At 37.9% G+C, this 26,090-nt stretch overlaps 1 protein-coding gene across 50 annotated transcripts in view; it reads right to left on the bottom strand.

The window, feature by feature from the left end:
* The window catches only part of LMO7 (LIM domain 7), a 189,780-nt gene that overhangs the window by 37,390 nt on the left and 126,300 nt on the right, over positions 1 to 26,090 (bottom strand). For 23 of the 50 annotated variants that reach the window (XM_070578896.1, XM_070578897.1, XM_070578900.1 and 20 more), the window contains 8 exons: positions 22,572 to 22,602; positions 21,650 to 21,763; positions 17,474 to 17,672; positions 13,454 to 13,706; positions 12,236 to 12,514; positions 10,180 to 10,896; positions 9,168 to 9,197; positions 1,240 to 1,357 (listed from right to left, as the gene is read on the bottom strand). In XM_070578896.1, the coding sequence (XP_070434997.1) occupies positions 1,240 to 1,357; positions 9,168 to 9,197; positions 10,180 to 10,896; positions 12,236 to 12,514; positions 13,454 to 13,706; positions 17,474 to 17,672; positions 21,650 to 21,763; positions 22,572 to 22,602 (1,741 nt within the window). Of the gene's footprint in view, positions 1 to 1,239; positions 1,358 to 9,167; positions 9,198 to 10,179; positions 10,897 to 11,747; positions 11,952 to 12,235; positions 12,515 to 13,453; positions 13,707 to 17,473; positions 17,673 to 21,649; positions 21,764 to 22,571; positions 22,603 to 24,512; positions 24,733 to 26,090 lie in introns of those variants that run through there. The other 27 variants (XM_070578910.1, XM_070578911.1, XM_070578912.1 and 24 more) reach the window with 6 other exon arrangements.

The raw sequence follows: 26,090 nt of genomic DNA, 5'->3' as shown, positions 1-26,090 counted from the left end.
GGTCCCTGCTTTGAGGCAGGGGACTGTAAACACAGAGATGAATAGGACGTGGTTCCCCTCAAAGAATTCTCAGTATAGAGGGAAAGACAGACATGTAAATAGAAGTTCAATAACGAGTGTGATAGATCGCACAGGAGAGTAGGGGCCCGAAGGAGAGAGAGTGGTCAATTCCACCTCAGGCAGGGGAGGGCAAGCTTTGGAAAGGCCAGACTTTAGCACACGATTTCAAAATAGGTGAACTGTAAGGTCAGGGCAATAAGGAAGACCACGCAGGAACAAGTGGACACGATTTCCCATATTCCCAGGAACAGAAATCTAAGCCAGCTGGATGATCTCAAGACAGTCAACATAACTCAGCTTTTAAATTAGCCCTAGTACTTATTTTATAGTCTCAATACTTATTTTCATACCAAAACAGTCACCATGTACTTTGGCAAAGTGACATTGAATGACTGTTTCTTAACAATTTAATTGAGTTCTCAACTAAAAGAGGGCCTGGAATTGAAAAATGTAGTCAAGGCAGGGTTTTCTTCCCTATTTCATAGACTTTAATCCCTTTGAAAATTAAAATTTACTATCTCTAGCCCTTCTGTTCATGCTACCACTTAACTCATACCATCAAGTTGTCCTCAAACTTCTTTGGGTTTGCTCTGTATTTTCCTTACACTCCTGTAGCTTATAACAATTACCCCTTTCAAAAAAAGGTCAAGCTTTTTTCCTGCAGGGACAAAGCTAAAGATTAAGTCTATAGCCATACAGACATCTGGATGGAACACAGCGCCGGGAAAACATCTAATTTAGATTCATATTAGATAATACTTTACAACCAAAATATTACTCCAAGTTATTCTTATTTCTTCCCAAATCTCCTCGATTAACTCTAAGACCCTTTTCATCCCTCCCTGTTAATGCCAAGACTCAGTGCTAGACCCCCTCTGCTCCTCAGGTACCCCTAAACCTTGAGCAGTCTTCCTTTCACAAACATCAGTTATAGTCATGCCTCAGTTCAGCAAGTAAATAAGTTAACTATACTCCAAGGAAGCAGCCTCACATTTTTGAGAACTCACTGAGAATATTAGAAGATAAACATCCTAAAATATGCAACAGTAAGGGGCCAAGAGAGTTTACAAATCTTTTTAAAGGAAGTTGTCACATTCTCTAGAGAACTTTAAGAGTAGCAAAGAGTCAAACAAACACCCTCTCCCAGTCTTCCCATCTCCCAGTACAAAGGATACTCACATCCTGCCATTTCTGATCTTGTTCTTTCAATTGCGATTTTATTTTCTGCATCTCCTCGTAACGCAGCTGACGCAAGTGCTGAACATCCTCTGCGCTGACATCACTCATGGACTTACTCCTGCAACAAAAATACCCACGGTAACCAAGGTTCACATGACCAGATTTAGGGTTAAAGCTGGAAAGTTCAGCTTATATTTAGAAATTCCATCTAAATTTCTGCTGTACTACCTAGACGCTTTAGTGATAATATCACAGAAATAGCACTACAGAGATAAATGGTGTTTTTCCAAAACGCAGAAACAAGAGCCTAACACTCAACTCTTTCGCAAAATGGCTAAATGAACCCTGCACAAGTCTGAAAAACATAATCCAAAGTTCATATTTGGAGTGGTCCGTGCCTAAAAGGATTACTTTAGAAAAAAATAATAATTAGTCGTCACTAGAATCATCCCTTTATTTTCCTATCTCCCCAAAGATAATCTTTTAAGGTCTGGCTGCCTTTTCTAGGCACTTATTAAATAATTTAATGATTACCTGATATTTTCTCCTCAAGTTCAATACCATGACAAATGTGCTGCTTCTCAAGGATTCTATAAGCTCTGCCCCACCGCAGCACTGGACTTTGTTCTCAAAGCACCACAGCTTCTACCAGCCAGTTATAATAGCACAACTTCTACTGTCCTTTTATTATTATTACTATTATTAAGGCAGCTTTCATGTCTTCACTGTGTGACACCTGCCATAGGTATGTCCTGAGGATGAGCTCTTGAAGATCTCAATCTAGAGTAGAAACTAACGAACAGAATGAGGTATTGGACATGAGGCATAAAAGAGCAGGTAGGAATGAGAGAAAGGGCTGTTGAAGGTGGGATGCCCATAATGCTGTTTCCTACAGACCTTTCCAAATGCACTTCCGATTTTATTTCATTGTAATTGATGCCACTATTAGTCATTTAAGTAACTCTACATCTCCTTCTTGGGCCCCTAAACTTTGCCTTCCCCAAGATTTTGCCATCATCACATTTTTTAATAACATGCTTGCTCTTAGCTAGCTCAGGAATTAAATTATAATCTCTGTGCAGATGACTCCCAAGTCTACAGCTGAGGACCAGTCCCTCCCCTTTGACTCAATTCCAATTGCTTGTTAAATAAACATCTCTGGGGGCTGGCCCCGTGGCCGAGTGGTTAAGTTCGCGCGCTCCGCTGCAGGCGGCCCAGTGTTTCGTTGGTTCGAATCCTGGGCGCGGACATGGCACTGCTCATCAAACCACGCTGAGGCAGCGTCCCACATGCCACAACTAGAAGGACCCACAACGAAGAATATACAACTATGTACCGGGGGGCTTTGGGGAGAAAAAGGAAAAAATAAATAAATAAATAAATAAATAAAAAATCTTTTTTAAAAAAAAATAAAATAAAATAAACATCTCTGTGGGGATATCCTCAAGGCAACTGAATTGTAGAAGGACCAATTGAAATAATATCTAGAAAAGATTTTGTAAACTGTAGCTCACTAAACACATGCCTATTGACGACCTAGCCAAACTCAGTCTTGTCCCGAAACCTGCTTTTCCTCTTGAGGCTGTTAATGGTGTTACCTGCCCTCCAATCATCCACGTTTGAAACCGAAGAACCATTTTTCACCTTTGCCTCTCCCTTCTCCTTACTTTCAATTAGTTATCAAGTCCTCTTATTCAGTGTCTTTTTCTTTCCATTTCTGTTGCCAACACCCTAGATCAGAGCACAGTCAGCTCTTACCTAGACTTCTAAAGTAGCTTAAATTATCACTTAGCCGTCAGATGCAGTGAAAGTCTTTCCTCAACTGTTCCCTCCAACTCAAAAGCCCCCACCAATATAAATGCCTTTTTAAATGCCACTCATTCCCCAGGATCCCTGTGAGACTAAACTTTGGTTGGGTATATGCAACTTCCTCTTCATTCTCCACTTGGAAGTCCACCAGACAACTCAAACTTGTCACAGACCAAAAACATGGTTGCTCACCCTACAACCTGTTCATCTTCCATCTTCCTTATCTCAATAAAAGTCAACTCTATCCTTCCATACTATAGGCCAAAAATCTTGGGATCACCTCAGATTCCTCTGTCTCACACATCACAATTGATCCCATCAGTAAATCAGGTCACTCTACGTTCTCAGTACATCTAAGATACAACCACTTCTCACCACCTCTGCCATTACCTCTGATCCAAGCCATCATATCTCCTGGTTGGATTATTGCAATAATCAGTCTCCTTGTTTCTACCTCTTTCTGCCAAACAACATATTCTCAACACAGCAGCCAAAGAGATCTTTTCAAAATTGCACTCAGATCATGGCGTGCCTCTACTCAGCACCCACCAGTTTCTTCCCATGTCACTAGAGTTAAAAGCAGTTTCTTCCAAGACCTGTAAGGTCTGACATGACCTAGCCCCTGCCTACAGCTCTGTACTCATCTCTTGTCTCACTCCCCTTAATTCATTCTGCTCCAGACAACTGGTTTCCCTGCTCATGCTCAACCTCTTGCTTCTCTCCTTGCTCTTCAATCTGCCTGGAATGCTCTTCACCCAAATATCCACATGGCTTATCTCTCACTTCCAGTCACTGCTTAAATGTTACCTCAGAGTTTCCTGCCCTGACCATCCTACAAGAAATAGCTAATGCCCCTCTCTCCTGGCTCACCTTATCCCCGACTCTTTTTCTCTGTAGCATTTATCGCCATCTGAAATGTACATATAGGTGAAGTGTTTGTTCATATCACCTGCCTCAACCTGTAATACTATAAAGCAGGAGTTTTGTCTGATTAGTTTGCTGCTATATCACCTGTACCTAAAAGAGGGCCCAGCCATGGTAGGTGCTCACAGATACATTCAGGATCTAGATAACATTCTATCACTTTGATAAAGTCTTCCTAGCTATTCAATGCCCGAAGTGGTCTATGCTTCTCTTAACTCCTCTAGTGCTTTACCTATACCTTTCTCATGGTATTTAACACTCAGCATTATGGTATATGTAGTGCGTGAGCTTGTGTGCGTGTTTGGCTGATCTCCCTCACAAGTTTCTTGGGAAGAAAACGCATTAACACAGCAAAAGGCATGCAGGATATATTCATTTAACATCTGCGTTAAGAATAAGGTATACTTTATCATTTAATCAAGCAAAATAAACTAAACAGAATGTTTCTAATTTTTTGTGAGAAATTATGACCCCTCCCCAAAGTTTTATAAAGAAAGCTTTTTAGGATTTATTAAGAATAATAAGGAATTACATATAGAATATATGAGTACATATATGAAGTGATATGTTGTTGATCTAGCAATATAATATATACTTAACTAGGCGTGACTGTATATAAAGCCGATCTATGTGATTCTGAGAACATAAATTCACTGAAGTCATAACTGCAAAGAATAAGGTTATTTGAGCTAATACAATAACAGACTTACTAAAAAGAGGCAAGAAGAATTTTTCAGGACCAAGGCATAAGAGGAATCTGGATACCCAACACAGGAGGTTACATAGTTTCAGAACAAAAATGGAAATGCAAAGATTTTAATCTTTAGGGGGCGGGCGGAAGGCTAGATGGTATCAAATGATCCAGACTCATCCATGGGTGCTCATTTAGCCCTCGTCCTCCTGTACCGTAAAAACCTTAACATATTTTCAGAAAACATGTTCATCACGGGCAGAGGTTGCATCATCCTCCTGGTAGCCCACAGCACAGAGCCTGGCACGCAAGAGATCCTCAATATGAACAAAGTGGACCAAACACCATCCAAAGTAGACAAGTCCCTGCAAATGGCAGGAATGTGAGCTCCTTTTGTTCCCTAGGGTATATAAAGTTACCTATATAAAGTCTGAGCACATTCCATACAGGCTGAGCCAGACATTGGAATAGGAAAGGAGGCAAGGGTTCCAGACCTGGCAGTGGCACCAATGTTCACCTCAGCCTAACTTCCTTTAACTTATCTGAGCCTTGATTCCTCATCTGCTAAGCAAGGGAGGGATTGTTATGAGAAAGGGGTAAGGTTATGTTGATTGCATTTCAATAACTATCTAGTGCTATACACCAACTATTCTTAGTAAGGCAAATATGATTGCATGGAATCTCCTGAAAACTAACTCCCAAAGCAGTTTCAAGTAAGAGAGGTCACCCCAGGGCACACTGATAAAATCTAGAACTTTCTGAGTGCAGGAGTCTTTCAGCCAAAGCATGAGGAATTCTTTCCTTCCTTATCAGAGTTAACAGAATAATATTAAACTTCTGAGGGTTTACTGTGTGCCAAAAACACAGCCAAGCAGTCTACATGGATTATCTCATTAGATGAAGCCCTAGTCCGGTTCTACCACTCACTAGCTGTATGTCCTCAGGAAAGCTGCAATTTCTGTTTCTCTCTCCACATCTCAAATGCATATAATACCTGTCTACCTCACAGAATTGAGATAGGCACCAGAGATAGTCCCAGCAAAATTGTTTGGGGAAACTATAAAGGACTACACAGCTCTAACATGTTTTGTAGAATAAATTAGTATTCATTGGCAAATCACAATTCTCTTACAATTCATTTACTTGCCACCTTTGTATTTCCTTATGTGGAAAGGCTCCAATTCAGAACTGCATTTGGATTTTTTCCAAAGGACACATGTCTAACGTTGCATTTTCAGTTGAATAGAATTTTTTAATAGCATTTAGGATAATGAGAGGAAGAAGGAGAAAGTTTAAGGGAAAAGATATAGATTATAAAACAAGGTTACTACTCCCACAATGCTGACCACCTACGACTCTCCTGGCACTTTTTGACTCGTGTTATGATGTGTATTATTTTAGAACTCAATTAGGAAACTTACATATGAATATCTAAAGAATAAGGGATCAAAATTTCTTAGCAAAATTTCTTAAATATAAACTCACTGATAGTCTTATACAGCAAGTAGAAATTACATAATACTAAGTTTGGGGTCCCCCACTTTCAGGGGAAGATATGAATATACTTACTTATACACCTCTAAATATATTTTCATTAGGTGCTGTGGGAATTCTGAAGAGTAATCAATACTAAAACCTGGGTAAGAGGCTCAAGAATTACAATAAACTAGAATGATAGACAACATAATAGAGATTTGCATTTATAGGTTTATAGTCTAAATCAGGGTGTCTGTACAGCAGCACTATTGACCCTTTTGGGACAGAAAATTATTTGTTATAGGGGGCGATCCTGTGTTTTGTAAAACATTTAGCAGCATCTCTGGCTATAAAAGCACTAGATGCCAGTAGCAAACCTACCAGTGTGACAATTAAAAATGTCTGCAAACATTGCTGAATGTCCCCTGGGGGCAAAATCCCCAGAAAGTAACTCACATTGGCTTTATTTTCCCTTCCTTTTTGCTGTCTTATGTGTACTTATAATTCCACAGAATCTTTTGGCCAAAACCTATAAGTGAAATATATGTGTCTTAGTTGTCTTTGATTGCAACTTCACCTTGAAGCAATGTTCATTTCCTGTTGACACTAGCAGTAGATTCAATGGCTTAATCATATTATAAAATTATAGCTATATACCCTTACAACAAATCTGTAATAACAGCTTCTGCCAAGGGGTATCATAACCAAATTTTCATATGTCATGGAACCATACAGACACCAATCCTTGCAACACAAAAGCACATGTGAGAAATGACTGCCACATACAAAGCGTTTTGCTAAAAATAAACAAAGTGACAGGTGTTAAATGCAAAATAAAAAGCAAGCCAGAAATTAATCTAAAACTTCAAAAGGTAATGCACATTTTTCTTTAACCTAGTCCTTGCCAAAAAGAAAGCATTCATGTTATAGGCAGTTATTTTTCAATCACAGGATGTTGGGCCATAATGATTTTCCAAGTAAGTATGCCAAGCTCGACAACATACATTATGTCCAGAGAAATATCACTTGTTTATAAACATTTATGAACAAGTTTATAAAAATGAAACAAGTTATAGATTAAAAGCCTATACTCAATCCAATTCAAATTTTTTGTTTTCATTGCAGATGAATTTAAGAAAAATATTGGTAACTGATAGAATAGAAAAAACATCCTGTTTAATAGGTTTTGATTGCAAATGGTCTAAAATGCACTTGAGTTTTCTGAAGACATATTCATACTACTTTCCATTATTTGACAAGTCATGCATTATTCATCAGTCTCAATTTACAGACAGTCTTGCTTTGCTTTTGTTGTTACCTTGGCACTAAACTGCAAGGGGAACAGCCTTTACAACAAGTACTGTACTACACTAACAACAATCTTGAAATAGTCTACAGGAGGCATTTGCTGCTGTTCGCTAGAGCCCAGAAAAATCCTTAGCTTTCTGAGCTTTGGCATTTAGATTTCTCTCTTTTCTTAACCCAGTCACACAATATATCCCTAAGGAGGAACAATGTCTCCCTAAAGAGGAACATACAGTCATTGAAATAGTTCTAGGTGTTTGCATTTCCATCAAGTACTTGTACTCAGGGTACCAACATCCCTTTAAGAAAAACAACCTGCTTACATTATAAAGTCATACTTAGTTAACAAATGAAAATTCTTTTTCATTTGAAGTTATTTAAAATGCTTGAAGCTGCAAAGAGATTCTTCATTAAGTTAAAACAGCTTTCCCATGATGAATTGAGATTAGCAGATGCTGAAGCGTCTCGTTAAAAACAGCCTTGTTCACCCTCACAGATGAGAATGCTTTAAGCACATGAGGAGCTGGATAGCGGATAATGTGCCTTTACATGGCACATCGAAAACATGCTCAGAGCCTGACTTTTAAAAATCAGTGGCTGAGTAGCATTTGCAATTAGTTGCCCATGGCTCAATTAGACCTTTGACATATTGATTTAAATAGTGTAGAGATCTTAGAAGTTACTAAAACTACTATCAAAATTACCAAAAGCTATCAAAATGAGAAAATCTTAGAGATAAAATAAATCCCAGTTGGGGAAGATATTTAGCTACTAAGGCTTAGACAAATTAAAATATTTGGCATACTTAAATTCTCTTCTTCTGTCTCAAAAACTAATATCTCTACAAAGTTATAAAAGTCTGCTGGAAAACATTAAGATGTAGCCACCTGGTTATCCTGCACTAAGAATGAATGATTCTACATACTTAGTGTGTAGTAAAAAGTAAAAGTATTTACTTTTAACTCAGTTATTCAAGAAACAGGAAATACTTCCAGAAAGTTATTTATGTATTTTAAGTCTACCAGGTGACCAGAGTTAAAGAGCAGGCAAAGATCAAGAATTAGTTATAAATATAGTCCTTGCAACGATATTGGAAACTACCAAGATTTTAATTTCTGCCGTACTGGAAGGCAGATTTTGGCTCTATAACAGCCATGTTATAACTTTTTACCCTAATCAGCAATCCTGAAAATGTTTCTAAGTCCTACTAAGGGAAGGATAATACTCCTCACCATCCCAATTAACAAAATTTCCCATGAGGTAAGAGTTTATAGATAATGGCAACTGCAAGCATTCCAGCCTTAAAGTAAATGCGAATATTCTTTTTATATCATAGATTTTCTAAAATATAGTTATTTGGGCTTTAACATCCAGAATTTTGGTCTATGTAGCAATCAAACACCAAAATAAATATAACTAATCTTAGACAAGGGCTTTTATTACTTTTAATCAACTCCTTAAAAAAAAACAAAAGGGACTGAATTTTAAACTTCTAATAAAATAAAAACTATTGCTGTCATATAGCACTTCATGCAATGGGCACTCAGACACACAAATATCGCCATTAGATGATAAAAATAAGAAAAATTTCCTATTTTTTAAATCTCATGCACAGTGCATAGCATCCCCATTTAGTGACATGCCAGGAGAGAAGTGCAATGACACATTACACAAAGGGCAAGCAATATGCAGAGTTGTTTTTACTGTAAACCACAAAACTTACCCATTCTCACCATAAATCTTTTGAAAGAGTCTAAGAAATCAGAAAACCAAAAATTAAAAGTCATTTTTTCCAGTGTGTTAGTTTCTAAATGATCAACATCTTTAACCTAAGAGTCTAACCAGGGATGAACAAATCTCAAAAGGTTGCTGTTTCAGTCACATTCTTGATCATATCTCAAATTCTCATTGATCTCATAGCTCAAGGAATTCAGATTAAGCAAGATAAAGGGGTTCCTCATTTACTTTGAACCAACAAATCCATAGCAAAAAGCTTCCTGTTGTCAGGAACTAATGAAGTTAGATTTAGATCTACTAATTTTATGCAACGTAAGTCATATTTGTCCATCCCCAAGTTCAACAAACTGAACATTCATCAAAACGGCCAAGTCGCACAACATAAATGCAGACACTATTATCAAAATGGCCATAATTACATACATGTAAAATTTAGCAGACAGTAGATAACATTCATGCATTTTAATAAAGTTTGCACTGAACTTTACGCTATAAATTTAACGAGTCACACGTTGATAGTCAAAGAAACCCAGGTCAAAAAAAAATCAAGACCGAATTAAATGAAATTTGCAATGCCATATTTTAAAGAAAACCTTTACAAAAAATAATATACTCCAAAATATGAGCAACATATAAAACCAAACTACAACCAGACTTCTTCAGCAATGCCTGGACAGGAGGAATAAAAGTCTGTAAATATAATTGGAAAACATTTTCACGAAACATGTTGCAGAATTATACCAGTCTTCTTTAAGGCCAAAGGCAGGGTTTGTGTATAACCTTCTTAAGCAGGCCTCAAATAGATGATTTAGAGATGTGCAAATATGGAATTGCACTTTTTCCACAAAATGACTAAAGGTTTCTCAAAGCAAAATCAATTTTTATAAGATGCTTCAAAATGGCACATGACATGCAGAGTTGGGCAATGATGTCATTTTCTCACAAGTTACGCAAGACCATCCATTACAAGCAAAATCCTTGCAGAAACACACTCTGACCTCTCAACCATCAGCCGTTTCTTGTGCCTAAGCCTGCTGGCCTCCCGGATGGCCTCCCACTTCTGTAAGTCAGCCTCACTGCAAGGACCAGGGGTGAAACTGATGGGAGAAACAGTAGTTCCCAGCTTCCAAGATTGGATCTTACGAGCCAGCATGTCATCTTTCTTCTGATGATATGAAGGAACTAATACTCTACAGCTATTACTTTTCTCTTTAGATGGGCATGTCCTTTCAAGCACACAGAGAAATTTTGCTTGGATTTCTGGAGGAAGAGTCCAGGGTTCAGGGAACGGCACTGGTTGGTATCTATCTGGGGCCCCTGACAGAGGCACCTCTTTCTTCTGTGCTGGAATTCGGCGAACAATCATATCATCTTTTTCTAGATCTGGAAGTACAAGTTCACCTTCTCTACACTGCAGAATTATATCTCGTTCTACAGGATCATCTTGCTCAGAAAACCTAAAGTCTTCAAAAGCCCGGAGAACACATGGATTTGCATGGAAAGCCCCAGTCCTTCTGACAAAGAAATCATCATTCTCTAAGTCAGGATCCAGGGCTGACATCCCGAGGTCATCTCTTCTATACCCTGGTACATAGGAGAGATTCTTTCTGCGTGTTATGAGCCTTGGGCCAGCAGTGGGATCAATTTTGATATTTGCTTCAGAAGACAAGATGTCATCAGAGTATGTTTGGAGGGCCTGAAGTAATAAAAACTGACTGAAGCATAGAAAAGAAAAAGGAAGGGAAATCTTATTAAGTTTGGAGAGAAAAGGTAATTAGGTAGCAGACCAACTAGCCAGTTACTATGGGTGAACTATCTTAGGGGGCCATAAGAGGGACTCTCACGTGGCAGACAGACCAGGATTTAATGCCATCACTCGTGACCTTCCTGGATACCATTTAAAGAAACAAGAGCAGAGTGTACTCCTCGGGAAGGGTGGGCACCATCGAGGCCAAATGATGGGGCTAGAACACAGACTGAGTACTCCTCCCTGAGACACACACACATAACCTTCTTGCTTTCACCCCTTCCTCGTTCCATTAAACACAATGACCTAATTCCCATCCCAGAGAAGCAGCAATGATGTTGGAAAGTTTCAAGAACTGGTCATCAAGCACCTTGCAATAGGTACAGGTAGTCAACAGAAATTTAAAAAATAAAATGCTCTGAAGCTTTGTGAAAGACCGTGATGAATCTTTTCTTGACATTTTCCCACCAGACTTGGCCATCACACTCTAAAGTTATTTCCTTTCTTCACATCTCTACACATAGCACAACCGTAAAATTAAGTCAACTTACTAAAGAGCATTTTAGAAATGGTTTTCCAAAAGAACTCACTATGCCATGTCTTACACATTGTGCTAAAGAAGATTTAATGCTACAGACTTCCAATCTTAAATGCTCACACAGAAAGCAATATGTTATATCTTATGCTTTTATACTAAATATTAAGTGAATAAGGTTTCATGATTCAGTGCATCATGGGCAGAGATTAATGTAGCAGCAGAAGCTGGCACATGGGTCGCAGGCCAGACTTGAAGCAGGTAGCTCGTGCAGACAGGTACACCTGGGCTCATCCGAAGCACCACTGGTTCTCCCGGCTGCCTGGGCGTCCCGGGAGGCTACGGCTCGTTTGGTAGCCAGTTCCAGCAGGAGTGAACGTTTTTGGCAGTTGCTGTCTAGCCTATGCTTTGCTTTTTGTATTCTACTAAAAATGGCAGAGCTTCCATCAGAGCCTGAATCCTCATCCTCAGAGTCTGAATTCTTTCTACTGTGGAGTGACACAGAGAAAGGGAGAAGGAAGAGAAGAAGAAAGATTGGAGAAAAATATAACTACTAAAAATAATGTCAAGCTATGACTACAGATAGAAGACGGCTTTTTAAGATGCAGATCCTAAGGTTTAATTCTAAACAGAAATTTTTTCCAGTTACAGAGGTTCTACTGATGTTGGAGGGAAAATTAACCCTTCTTTCTAATAAAAAATGCACATAGAATGCACCCAGCCAGGGTACAGAATGAACGCCAGAATAACAGAAACATGCACAAAGACAAACCTGAATCCCTGAAATTCTTTATACCATGGTCTATACGTTTCCCTCTTTATTCTTTTCCAGTTCACATCTTCAGGGATCCAACATTTGGGAAGAAACTGATCAAAAGCATTCCCTGGGTGTGGCATGATCGGACTTAGCTTTCGCACATAAAGATCATCCTTTACAGTGTTGGGTATGCTTGCCTTTTCTTCTTCCTCTTCCAAATAACAAGAGAAGTTTGAAGTTTCTTGTGCTGTTGGCCAGTTCTCCACATTTGTGCCCCATGTTCTCCTCTCATTACTGTTCAAAATATCCAACCAGTTAAGTTACTGTATGAGCAATTTGTGACACAGAACACAAAAGGCATGCTTTCTGGCTCACAAAGTTTACACCACTGTGAAGGAAGCAAATTAGTTCCCATTCTCATCATTACAGCTCCTAGAACAAAGTTAACGCATTATAACAGCATTTCATTTTAATTAGAGAATAGCTTGACATACAAGGGCCATAAGATGTGTTAAAAGAAAGAGATAAATCGTAGACAATTTGGGGTGTTACTTTACATATCAAAATCAACAGCATAATAGACATTCCAATCCAGGAAAAATTTTTCTGACCTCGTCAGTTCGTACATCCCAGTGACTAAACGGTCAGCAGGAGAAAATATTTGTGAACAAGAGTTAAGAGAGATGGTTTTCGAGAGGAAATTCTCAGTCCTCCTTTTCACTTGGAATCTACAGTTGGCTAAGTCATCCAAAATTACATCGGGCAACATTCATTCATCCTTGGAGTCCCAGCCACTTTCAGAACCACACACCTGACAGGAAGCTGGCTTTGAAAAATCACACTCTGCTCTGCTAATTTGATGGGCAATTAAAGGATTCTTTTTGTGTCCACTGCGATCAATCAAGAAGGAAAAAAAAGGGAAAAAATAACACAGCAGGGCTCACAATGAACAACGTAAGTCACCCAGTAAGCTGAAAGATACCAATAAGCCAAAAGCATACATCTAAAAACAAGAACCGGCAAATTATACGCTGACGTTCTAAAATGGAAGAAATATCTTCAAGATATGCATGACTAAAAATATAGGTAAGAAAAAGTATTTTCATTAGTGAAATTGAATATATTATCTATGAAATACAGTTTAGGAACTATTGCTTTCACATTTAAATATCCCACCAAAATCACACAGCATACTGAATTTTAAAACTCAATCATCAGATAACATCCCAGTACCTTGGAAATGTTCCATCTCCTTCTGGATAGGCTGGGCTCGCCCAACTCCTTCTGTTATCCTCATTTTTGTCCAGCTTCTTCTTCCTCAAGGGTGCCGGCACATAGGATGGCTGTCTACTTTTGTTGGGTAAAAAACGATTGAACGGTAAAGCAGACTTTGGTTCAATAGATGAAATCCTTCGATAGGACATATCATCTTTATTGTAATTCTGCATTTTGAATATAAATTCAGAATCTGTGTCACTTTCGCAACCTATAAAAAAGACACAAGAATTTGCTTTACTCTCCAGATTATTCATCTAACTGAAACCCACACGGCCTGCCTGCTCTGTCTTTCCCTTGGAAACCCAGGGCTCTACTGCTAACTGCGGAGAATATTTTTAGAAATCTGTCATGAAGTTGTGATAAGATCCATTAGGAGGAACTGGCTTTGCATACTGGAGGCGCATGCGGTACATTCCTCTACTGTGCACGTTCTAAGCAGAAAAAGTCCCAATTTACAGCTGAACCCCTTTTCTTCTCAATCTTCCACGTCCTCATGATTTTGCACAAAATCTGTTGATGGAATACATGTGAATAAAATCTAGCAATTGAGCCAAAGGCACCTAAAATGAGATTTAGAAGTAACTCAAAGGAAGGGCCGGTCCAGTGGCCTAGTGGTTAAGTCCACGGGCTCCACTTCAGTGGCCCGAGGTTTGTGGGTTTGGATCCTGGGAGCAGACCTATACCCCTCATCAAGCTGTGCTGTGGCAGCATCCCACATACAAAATAGAGGAAGATTGGCACAGATGTTAGCTCAGGGACAATCTTTCTCAAGCAAAAGGAGGAAGATTGGCAAGAGATGGTAACTCAGAGCCAATCTCCCTCACCAAAAAAAAAAAAATTTTTTTAAGTAATCTGAAGGAAACAGTAATTTAAAATAAGGCATGTGCTCATCTAAAATTTCTCTGAGGCAAGAGATAAAGGAGGACATAGAAAGAAAAGTGAAAAGCACAAGATCACAAAGGGTTTGATAGATTCTTGTGAGACCCCTATAAGCAAGAATCATAGGTTGGATACAAGATTGGACCAAATGACTTTTTTTCCTGTGTAGATCATTATATTTCGATTTCTGTGTAGATTACGTCATGTTCACCACCCAAAGACTAATTACCATCCATCACCATACACATATGCCCAGTTATTCCTTTAGCCTCCTCTTCCCCTGCAGCAAATGACTTCTCAAGTCCCAAAATATCAAGTCTCACGCCTAACCATGAACATAAAACTCAAGGCTTTTTCTGAAGGTGGCTATGGAAATACAGGGGACCTTGGATTTTGATCCAAAACCATTTAGACACAAATTTGAAAGTACACACTTTATACACCTCAAGGTCAGATAGACACAAATACTAATCTGTTCTCTTAAAAAAGTAAGTCTGCTCATTTAAAGATACAGGAAGAAAAGAAGGTAAAAAACAGCTTGGTCCAGATCCAAGCTGACTTGTCTCCCTTTCCTGCTCTTATTTTCCTCCTGCCTCTGTGTATTTGTAAAGAAAGTTTGCAAATGTTGCTTGCCTCCCACCAGGGCTCTCTCAGAGGCTGACTGTGCACAGTACTGAGTGCCTTAGCCACAAGCTCTCACAGAGAACACCTGCAGGGTTAACCTGAGCTCAGGGCGGTCATGTCCCCTCCCTCCTGCCTGGCAGGAATCTACAGTAAATAACATTCAGAGTAGTCTACAGGAAGCGGTTTAACACACAGCTCTGAAACCGTGAGACTGGAACAGGGTAAAGGCGAGTCAAGGCAAAAAGGAAAAAAGTACAAGCAGCTATGACCAGGAGGATTCACAGTCAACCTGGTGCTTCATTCTTAATGCCTCCTAAATAAAAAATACATTTTGGGGGGATAAGAAATGTCTCAATGATTCTTGCCAAAATTTGCACATGTAAAATTTTAAATACACAAAGAGATCCCTCTGGCATGTAATTTTAAAGTTAAAATCTTTTTTGAGTCCAGTACAGTACTCTGCAGAGTAGGCAAATATTCTTGATAAGGTAAGAGGTTTCCTACAAAACTAAGGAATTTGACTTTACAATACTATTAACCTGGAAACATACTCCTAAGCTGTGATCACGAATTGGGAACTAACAACCTGGTAGGTAGCAGAATTTCAATACAGTGATCACAAAGATGCTTTATCCTGGTGGTCCCAGGCTTTTCATTTTCTTCTTCCTTATTTGTAATTACCATAAGTCTTCACTTCCACACTCTCCAAGCAAGGTCCACAACTCCTTTCCCAAGATCAGGAAGCCGTGTGACAATGACCCTCTGCTTTTCGTCACATGTACCAGGCACCCAGTCCAACAAGCATCTGAGGATAGGACTTTGATCCCACCCCACTGTGCCACTGCTTTTGAACTGACTGAAGTGTGTATTCTCACATGCCTTCAAGTTTTATCCCTTTTAGTCTTTATTGGCCAGATATAAACTCAAACATCGCATGTTTTAGGTTATTCAATCAGGACAAAGTAACACAGTGGGTTGGGAATTTTGGCCTCTGCTTTTACAAGTTTAATCACTCAGATAAATTATAAACTCAGATTCATTTCCTCAAAACTACTTTAATGGTCGTCTGGGCTATGAAAATGTCACACCCAGATAGCAAACAGCCAACAAATGCAACAGTAATTATAAAGGTTAACTCTCTAATAGCCGTTCACTTTTTAAATTTTTCAATGCCACTACTCCTCTAAAAGCTAAAGAACTTGGGGTTTTGTTACAATATTTAATTTTATTTTATTTTTGAAAAACAAACTCCTTGTGCCTTACTTGTATGTGAATTTATATCAGAAGAACAACAAATAAAGATTAAATTCTAGTTAATGATTGCATGGTGAAATATTTAGGACAAGTGTAAGATACTCTGAAGTGCCTCAAAAATAAGATAGATAATTAACGCATAGAGAGAGAGGTAAATATGTGCTAAAGCGAGCTCAGTAAAATGTTATGGTAGAACTAGGTGGCCGGTACATGGGTCTTCACTATAAAATTCTTCGAACTTTGCTGATGTTTGAAATTTCTTATATTAAAAACATTTGGAAAAACATTTTAAAATAGAAAAGTAATAATCAAAAATAAGCAAAGTAAAATCCCTAACATCTAACACAAACTCACAACCATAACACTCAACTTTTTCATGTTGGGGGTGGAAGCACAGAAACATTTCAAGAAACTTTACTCGTGGTTTCAATCTAGTCAAATTTGAATTACTAGAGGAGTAGAGTCAGAAATTTCTCACACCACCCAATAGCCACAGGAAGAAGACTTGCATTTAAATAACTGATTTGACCATAATATGCAATTTTGAAAGAAAGTTCCTTCTCACAAAAGAATGATTTTCATTAACATGTGCTTTTCACACTCTGTCCTGGGTCAGCTCTGACTCTGACAGAAGTAAAAGATGTTTTCAACACCACACTAATATTGTTACTTAATCTGTCAACGTTTAGCATAATATTCTATCATGATAAGACAATCATTTCTTCTCTTGGACACAGATACTTATAAAAATATTTTTCCTGTTTTTCGGTAAGAGAAATTTATCTTTGGGGGAAAAAAGAAGGGAAGAAAGACCATTATTCAGGAACTACAAAAGACTTTTACAGAATTTTATTTACTTTCTTTTTTATGTTTAGATATATCAGTTAATAGGCCTCATCTCATATACACAGATTATTAAACTTGAATCTGGAAAGAAAATAATCAGCATAGATTATCATTGATAAAACAGGTCACAGTTAACTATTTCCTCCCCAGTCTTCTCTAAAAATGGAAGAAAAAAGGAGTGAAACCAATACCCCTCTAGTGGTGAAATAATGAAGAAGGAAGGAAGGAAACCCCAGTCTCTATGAAAATCCACTTCCTGGTGAAATTTTTGCCCAAGAGCTTTTGCTCCATTTTTCTATTCTCTCCTGTTCCCAATTTTCTCTTAATATGTGAACAAATAAAAATAAAATGACAGTCAAGAATACAACTCACCTTCACGACCCCCTCTCAGCGTGATATCAGAGGAGCAGCTTGTGAATGACCTGGACCCCAAAGAGTCTAAGCTTTCAAAAGAATCTTCTCTCTTATAATTGCCTGAAGCAGCAGGAAATTCTCCCCGTTCAGAACACCAGATATCACTGTAGCCACTGTCCCTGCCACTCCTTTTCAGGCAGCTGGAGTCTTCAAGGGCCTAAAGAACAATTTTTTACAGAATAGTAAGTTGGCATAAACTTCCAAAAATGTAATCAGTCATTACTTGTTTGTTTGCACAGCTCAAGTCGTGCTTCATTTGCTAAGTCAGGCAATGAGATTTCTTTGTTAAACATAAAAAAATCTGATAAAAATCAGTACATAACTCTGTAAATGTTTTCCCACAACTAATACTTGGCACTTGTGTCACAATAAGGAGGAATTCAATATTTAATAAAGTAGCATTGTTTATTTAAAAATAAGGAAGGGGGAACATTTTAATAAAAGAAAAGGTAATAATTAGAATAACATTCAAATGCTAAAATCAATGAATACTTACTGCCATCTGGTAATAAACATGAAAGGAGTAAAGAGAAAAGTCAATTTTAATTTTGATATCCAAAAGGAGATAAGTTAATAAGATTACATTAGCCTACCTCTGGGAAATATTTGGGGTGGTTTATGTTAAATGAAAAATCATAACAGTTAAAGTTCTTTACAAAAAGTTTAAAAAAAAAGAGACAGAGGGACAAGGACAGTAGGCACACACTTCACAGAACTCATTTATTTTCACTGATTACGAAACCTAAATCTGAACCAAGGAAAGCAGACTTGTTTGCTGACATACTTTCCCCGAGTCTAAATAAAATAGTTGTTTGGCTCATGTACGAGATACACAGAAATATGGCAAATGTTATTAACGATAGATTTATAAATTATATAGAACTTACTCAAAATAAGCATTTTTAATTAACATTCTTCTATGAAAGTTAAGCGCAAACTACAACTGGACTTGCTAAAATTAGGATTTAAGTAAAATTTATAAAGCCCTTAGCATATCCCATACACAGAAATCAATGAGTATCTAAAGTCTTCTTTTTTTTTTTTTTTACAGTTTTATGGGCGTTTTTTCTTTTCTTTTCTTTTTCTTTTGAGGAAGATTAGCCCTGAGCTAACATCTGCTGCCAATCCTCCTCTTTTTGCTGAGGAAGATTGGCCCTGAGCTAACATCCATGCCCATCTTCCTCTACTTTATATGTGGGATGCCTACCACAGCATGGCTTGCCAAGGGGTGCCATGTCCACACCCGGGATCCTAACTGACGAACCCCTGGCCGCCGCCGAAGTGGAACATGCGCACTTAACCGCTGCAGCACCAGGCTGGCCCCTAAACTCTTATTTAACATGGTGAAAGTAATTTTGTCAGTGTAGAAATCAGGAATGTACTTTCAGATGAATTTACTAATACAGAAACAGTTTAAAGAACCCAGGAATTCCTAACAACCAAATGTAATATGTGAACTTTGATTAAGTCATGATTCAGATAAAACAAGCTATGAAAGATAGCTGGGAGACAATTGGGAAATCTTGAATAGGGACTGGATATGAGATAGTGAAAAATATTTATGAATTAAGTATAATAGACATCGTGGTTACGTGGAAGAATATTCTTACTCTTAAGAGATGCATGCTGGGTATTTAGGGCTGAGATATCTGCAATATACCTTGAAATGATTAGGTAAAAACAGAGATGGATAAATAGATATGTAGATCGATAAAGCCAATATGAGAAATTCGATAATTGAATCAGATGGCACAATTATTGTACTATTGTGCTTTTCTTCCTACTTTTTAATTATGAATATTTTCAACATATGAAAAAGTCGAAGAAGGTTTACAATGAATAATTAGCAGCTGTCTGGGGCATACGTTTGGCTAAGACTGGATCTGTCAATTCATGGTTAGATTGTTTGAGAAGCATGTGAAGCACCAATAAGGTCTACGGATTTATGTGAGATTTCATATGCTTTAGATGAAACTCTGGCATTAGAGTTGACATCCTGTCATGAAAATGCAAACGCCTACCTTGGACCCTATTTCCAAACAGATGGGGAAGCTGAGCCTAGTGCTGGTACAACCAAACTATATTCTCAAAATTTTTGAATTTTCACGTTTTTTTAACTTAAAAATCTAAAGTTTTGATTTTTTAAATTTTAAGTAAATCTTTAGATCCATCAGTTTTCTTAGACACATATCTTTTGAAGCCTTAGAGTTCAACACGCTGAGAGACGATTTTTGACCTCATAAATGTTAAAGTTACTGATGACGAGCCACTTCAGTCATAAAATAAGCCACGTCCAGCCCTGGTGCCCTTTTTCCTATGTAGATGATTTCACTCTGATAATTCACCTGAAATGAGTCACCTCCAACTTACAGGATGACTCAGATGCAAAAGCTTACCCCACGTATTTTTTTTTTTTCATATTTTAGATTAGCCATTAAACTTTATCTAGTTAAATGGGAAAAGTTTGATGAACACAATGATTTTAACAGAATGGATGCAAAACAGATCACATATTCAGATATCTCTTACATTATTATCTCATCATAATAATGGAATGGAACCACAACTACAGTTTTATCAATAATTCTTTTGAACCTACTCTGATTTTGACACTGGTGGCAGAAAACAGCCTTTAATTAAACATTTGCAGCACCAACACTGTACTAAGGTTGTTCAACCTGAGTCAGACTGCCATAAAAAGGACCAAAGGCTGTAAAGAGAGCACTAATACAGGAGCCAAAGTCCCACATTGTTTTTAACTGGATGTTTTCTTAGCTGAAATAAGTGGAAGGCAAGGGCTCTGCCTGTACCCAAAGGCCCGGCACATTCGTCCCTCAGCGCCTTACCCTCCTCCATTGCAGTGACCTATCTGCTTATCTCTCTCCATCAGACAATTGTGCTCTGTGAGAATGGGTCATTGGCCTTGTGTGAGTGTTTTCCCAACACCTAGTACAATGCTTGTGCATGATAATCTCTCTACTACAACCTGCATTAACTGATTTTAAGGAATTTGAGTAGAGTGTTACCAACTCTTTACAATTCAAAAAAATTAAATTAAAAAAGGAATACCTGAACCTTTTAGGCTCTATAATCTCATCTTTCTACAACATATATGGGTGAGCTGTAGCGAAACTATTTAAAGATGAGGGTAGATGTAAGACAAGGTCATCATTTTCATCCCAGCCTAAAATTCCTTATCACGGTACCTAACATTTATTACATCCTTACAATGTGCCAGAGACTAATGCTAAATACCTTATCGGTACAGTATCATTTAGTCATAAAAACCCATGAAGCAAATACCATGAATTAAATGGTGATAGTATTTTGACTACATATTTTCTTCTGAGCACTGCAAATTCCCCTAGATAAACATCTCCCTAGAGAAGTTAATTTTCCCATGTGGATCTCATAAATGAAGATTTGGCGGAACTACGGTCAGCCACAGCACTTGACTCTCCTCAAAAGATAAGTATTAAAAAGCTGCAACCCTGGTTCCAGGATAAGAAGGACTAGAAATGTGTTTAAAACAAAAGATTCTAACTTAAAAAGCCTTACCATGTTTCACATAACAGCATTTACTACTCTTTAGGAAACAGAAGCAATATGGCAGAACTGTGGGGACGTTGGAGTGTAGGCATTAGCGATACAATCACCCACAGCAAGAAGACATTCAGGTAACCAAACTGAGTAACTTCCACACATTTTAATAGTCCTGAAGCACCTCTCTACTACAGGTTGAGTTCATAACGAATGTAGAAAGAGTTACGTTATATAAAGTGTCTAAGAAAGGAAGCAAATGAGTATGTCATTCAGTTACCTAAAACTGAGATAAATACCTATATCCTATACCCTGGGAACTGCTCTGAAATAGACTCACTTACTCCTTGGTGGTGGCATACAAAGCCAGCAAATGAGTAACAATGCTCTCTATTCAGCCCAATCTAGAGGGAAGCAAAGATAGTCAGAGCCACCATATTTGTTATAGAAGAGGAGAAGAAGGAAGAGAAATGAAAGAAAAACAGGAAAGAGGGAAGGGGGAAAGGAGAGAGAGAGCAGGGGAGGAGGAAGTGAAAGAGGAGGAGAAGGTAGTAGTGTTACAGCAGTCGTCTCATACAGATGCAGTTTCCTTACCTTAGTCAGAGCTTGTCCCAGAAGATTCTCAAACGCTTTCAAATTAAGATAGGGACCATTATAGTAGGGGTTACTTTGTGCTTTTCTTCCCAACCAGTACAATGTTATCAAAACCTTAAAAAAATTTCCATGAAACAATAAGATCAGTCTATTTAGCAACTAACTGCAAGCTCAAATGCAGGAAAGCACTCTAGATAAACAATAGCATTCTATCAACGGTTGAAAGTAGATTTTCTTTTAAATATATGAAGAAGGGTCATTGAAAATGTTATTCTTCTTAGATTTTCATTTCTGAGCATATTCTCAGACCAAAAGCCCAGTTCCCAACAGGTATTCATGTACTCTATCAGTTCATATGAAGAAGGAAAAAATTTATAAGAGGAAAACATAAATTAAACTTTTAAAGCAATCAATATTTTTCCAAACTTACGGAATGAACACTTAAAATCAATAATTCTCAGCTTCCTTAATAAAGATATTGAGCTCTTATGTTTTTTAATAAAGCTGTCACATTTTTAGAAACTCTTCTAATTGCAAGTTCATCTAATATGCAAAATATTATAGAAATAAGTCTACTTCAAGCTACTACTCAGAGTTCTTAAACATTCAGTGTTTTCCTTAAAGTCTGATTTGGTGGTTTCTGAGTTACTATCCTAAAGATTCTGAAGTATGTTCACCTGCCTTTCCCACATTACTAACATGAAAGGAACCACTGCCTAGGTTTAACCTTCCTTTTATACCATGAAGTCACAGAACATTATGTCTTAACCATATTTAAACATCAAGTTTGTGACTGGCTGGTTTCTAGCAAAAATTCCATTGGAAAAAAAGATACAGAGTATATCAGATATTTTTAGATCCCACTGCCTTATTGCAGAACAAGTAAAAAACCATTAATAATGTTCCATTAAATATATCTTACATTTTTCACTCTCCTGTCAGTCTCTTCTTGCCTGTAAAAAAAGAAAATATCTATTAAGTAATATCTACGAACCTTAAATTATTAATTATTCACTAAAAAAAACTTAATTTTAAAGTCCTATGAATATTAATACCACATGGAAGTTCAGAAACCTTAGACTGCATATTATCCATCAGAAGAATTTTCCATATTCATTTCATGAAATATAATGGTCAGTTTTATAAAAAGCAAGGTTGTCTTTTTCTCATTTTATTCATTACAGTCTGATTTTTAAAATGCATTATTTGCATTTTTTGTATTTTCATTCTAAACAATGTTCAAACCCAATCAAAAGGGGGTGGGGTGGAGAAATCAGTGTGTTTCCATGGCAGAAAAATCGGGAAACAGAAATAAAAACGTTAAAGAGGAAAAAGAAAGAAAAGTTTTGCACTGAATTCTCTTTTCCATTGTCCAAGGAGGTTTCTCACCCAAGTTCTGCAGAACAAACTGCTCAGAGACCAAGAATCTGCAGATGTTGAAAAGTGGAGTTTAAAAAATAACCACTAATCTCTGCCTGAGAGGTTTCACTCTATTACAAGACTGAGTTTTTTCCCTCACCTGTAAAATGATATTTACAGGAAAAGTTAAAGAGGTAGATGTCACCAGAATGCTGAAGAAGCAAAAACATGAGTTAGTTAACAAAGAGGGGGGTCACCCTAAACTAATGTGCCTTCCATCATTAGTGACACTTAAAACAGGATCATTTTTAATTCAGAGAGACATAGGAACCTGAGCTAGAAGACCTCTAGGGTGGCATTCCAGTCTAAAAGTCATAAGCAGAATATTTATAAGATAAAATAAACGTACACACAAGTTATGTGTGTAATTAAGCCATGTAAAACATATATATAGCACATATATACACATAAAGAAACAAAAAGGGGAGAGAAGGAGCACACAGAGACAAATATTTACCTTGGCTTTCAAAGAATCAATGAGATAGCTACGACCATTCCTTTCCATAAACAAACATGAACTGAAATAACTGTAAGAACAACATGCACCTCCCACCCCCTCCAAATAGTGTATCAAAAATAAAACCCACAAGCTCTCACTTAACTTTTAACCCATTTGGTAGTATCTATTCAAACTGAATATATGCATATTCTATGACTCAGTAATTCACACTCCTAGGTATATACCAAAGAGAAATGCTTACATATGTTCACCAAAAGTCATGTGTAAGAACATATATAGAAGCACCATTCATAATAGAATAAACTGGAAGCTACACATGTCTTTAATAGTAGAATGGATAAATTATGGAATATCCACGCAATGAAATATTATATGGCAAGGAGAACAACTGCAACTGCCTGCAACCATATGGTTCAATCACACCAATAATGGGAAGCAAAAGCTAGATAGAGTGCAGACCGTATTATTCTCTCATATCAAGCACAAAGAAAGGCCAAACAAAGATATGATGTTAGAAGTCAGAATAATGGTTACCCTTGCAGGGAAGGATGGAAGTGACTGGAAGGTGGGGGCTGCTGCTAATTCCCTATTATTTTGATCTGGAAGTTGGCTACCTAAGTGTGTTCCATCTCTAAAGTCTTTGAATTGCATACTTATAATAAATCCTTTTCTGTATGTTTATTATACTTCAAAAAAGTAAATAGAATAAATTTCACAGCCCAAGTGCTAAAATTGTAGCTTATCTTGATTAAAAAGAAAAACATTTAATTTTAGAAGTAGTAAGTGGGGGAAAAATCACTAGAAACCAACAATGAAAAATAAGCTATAAAATATATAGCCTCTTTTTATATTAATGACCAACATACACACCTCAGAAATTAAATACACCAAAGCACAAAGAACCATCAATACTCAATGCAAAGGATATACAAAGGCTGAAAATCACCACCCTATTAAAAGTAGTTTGTTTTGCATTGAACTTACCATAAGCACACTGAGGGCAGAAGGAAAAGGAGAGCTCTTGAACCCCTGACCTCCTTCCCACAGCCTTCTCTAAAAGTTCTAATCCAATACACTCATTCGCTATTTACTTTATGACAATAAAACAGTCACCGGAAATATAAGATATGGCCTCTTCTGTAATAAACACTCACAATAAGCAGTGACCTTGGCACTAGAACCTTTTACATTCCCTTCTAAATATGAACATTTATAACACACTCTTGAACACAGTGATACATAGGCCAGCCAAATTAGTGTCCTAGCACTGAAATGTAATGCCAGGAATTCAAGTAGTCAATGATTTGCTGGAGTCAACAGAGGCCACTCTGACACACAACAAACACACCCCACTGCATGTAAGTCAGTCACCAGGTGGCTCCTTTGCCTGCCACAGCCACAGGGCACAACCCCAAGGCCTTTTAAACAGAACAAGAGGGAGAGTGGAAGGGAAGCTCATGGCCATGTAGACTCTCCATGAGCCAGTCAAGGTACTTCCCAACCCATCAGAACCAAAAATAAGGTAGACCTATCTCCAAAAGTTGGCCAATTCCTCCATAATAAATATTTTGAGAGTTGATTTGGTATAATACCACATTTAAGAACTTGGGCTTTGGGTCAGAGCTGGGTCCCACTAGCTATGTTCATCTGGGCAATTTATTTAACTCTCAAAGCTTCAGTTTCCTTCTGGAGAAACTGGCAATAAGGACCTCTAGTTTAATAGATTAGGAGGAAATGCACACGGGTACTTAGCAGATTCCCTAGCCTCATGGTAAGTGTTCATCAAGAAGCAGCTGTCATGATACTGTAAGGTACGTAAGGGCAAAGCCCATCTTATTCAACAAGCTAGCCACAAAGGTTTCCTAATGAAGCCATGCTGGACCCCAATGTTTAAAATTGCAACCAGCCTGCCTGACACTCTGCATCTCTCATCTCAGCTTTGTTTTACATATTTATAATGATCTACTGCATACATTTATTTATTATCTGTCTCTCCTCCACTAGAAACTAAAAGGATCTTTGTGGTTTTGTTTATTGCCATATCCCAAGTGTCTTAAGACAGGATCTACTACCCGGCAAGCACACAAGAATATTTTATTAAAAATGCCTAACACACTGGGCCGGCCCAGTGGCATAGTGGTTGAGTTCACCCGCTCCACTTTGGCGGCCTGGGATTCTCTTCAGATCCTGGATCAAAGGACGAGGGAAATAAAATTCATGTAGATGGTCTGGCTCTCTTCATGAGGTCCCCTGCCAGGTCCTTCTGTGAGGATCCAGCTTGGCTACGAGAGCAGGCTCTGGGGTCAAACCTCCTGGGCATGAATTCTGACTCCACTTTCACTAGTGGTGAGACATGCGTCCTGTTATTTAACTCTGTCTCCATCGTCTCAGCTGTAAAATGGTAACAACAGTACCAGTCTCCTCGGCCTTCGATGAGAGACCTGAAGAGTACTTAACCCAGGTTAATCAAGTTAATCACATTTCAGGACTACCTTCCAATTATCCATCTCAACCACACAGTACTGGAGGGAGGGAAGCGGATGAAGGACAGTTAAGTTTCCC

Source organism: Equus przewalskii, chromosome 16 (assembly GCF_037783145.1).
Source record: "Equus przewalskii isolate Varuska chromosome 16, EquPr2, whole genome shotgun sequence".
Lineage (NCBI taxonomy): Eukaryota > Metazoa > Chordata > Mammalia > Perissodactyla > Equidae > Equus > Equus przewalskii.
This window is presented reverse-complemented; position numbering and strand designations above follow the sequence as displayed.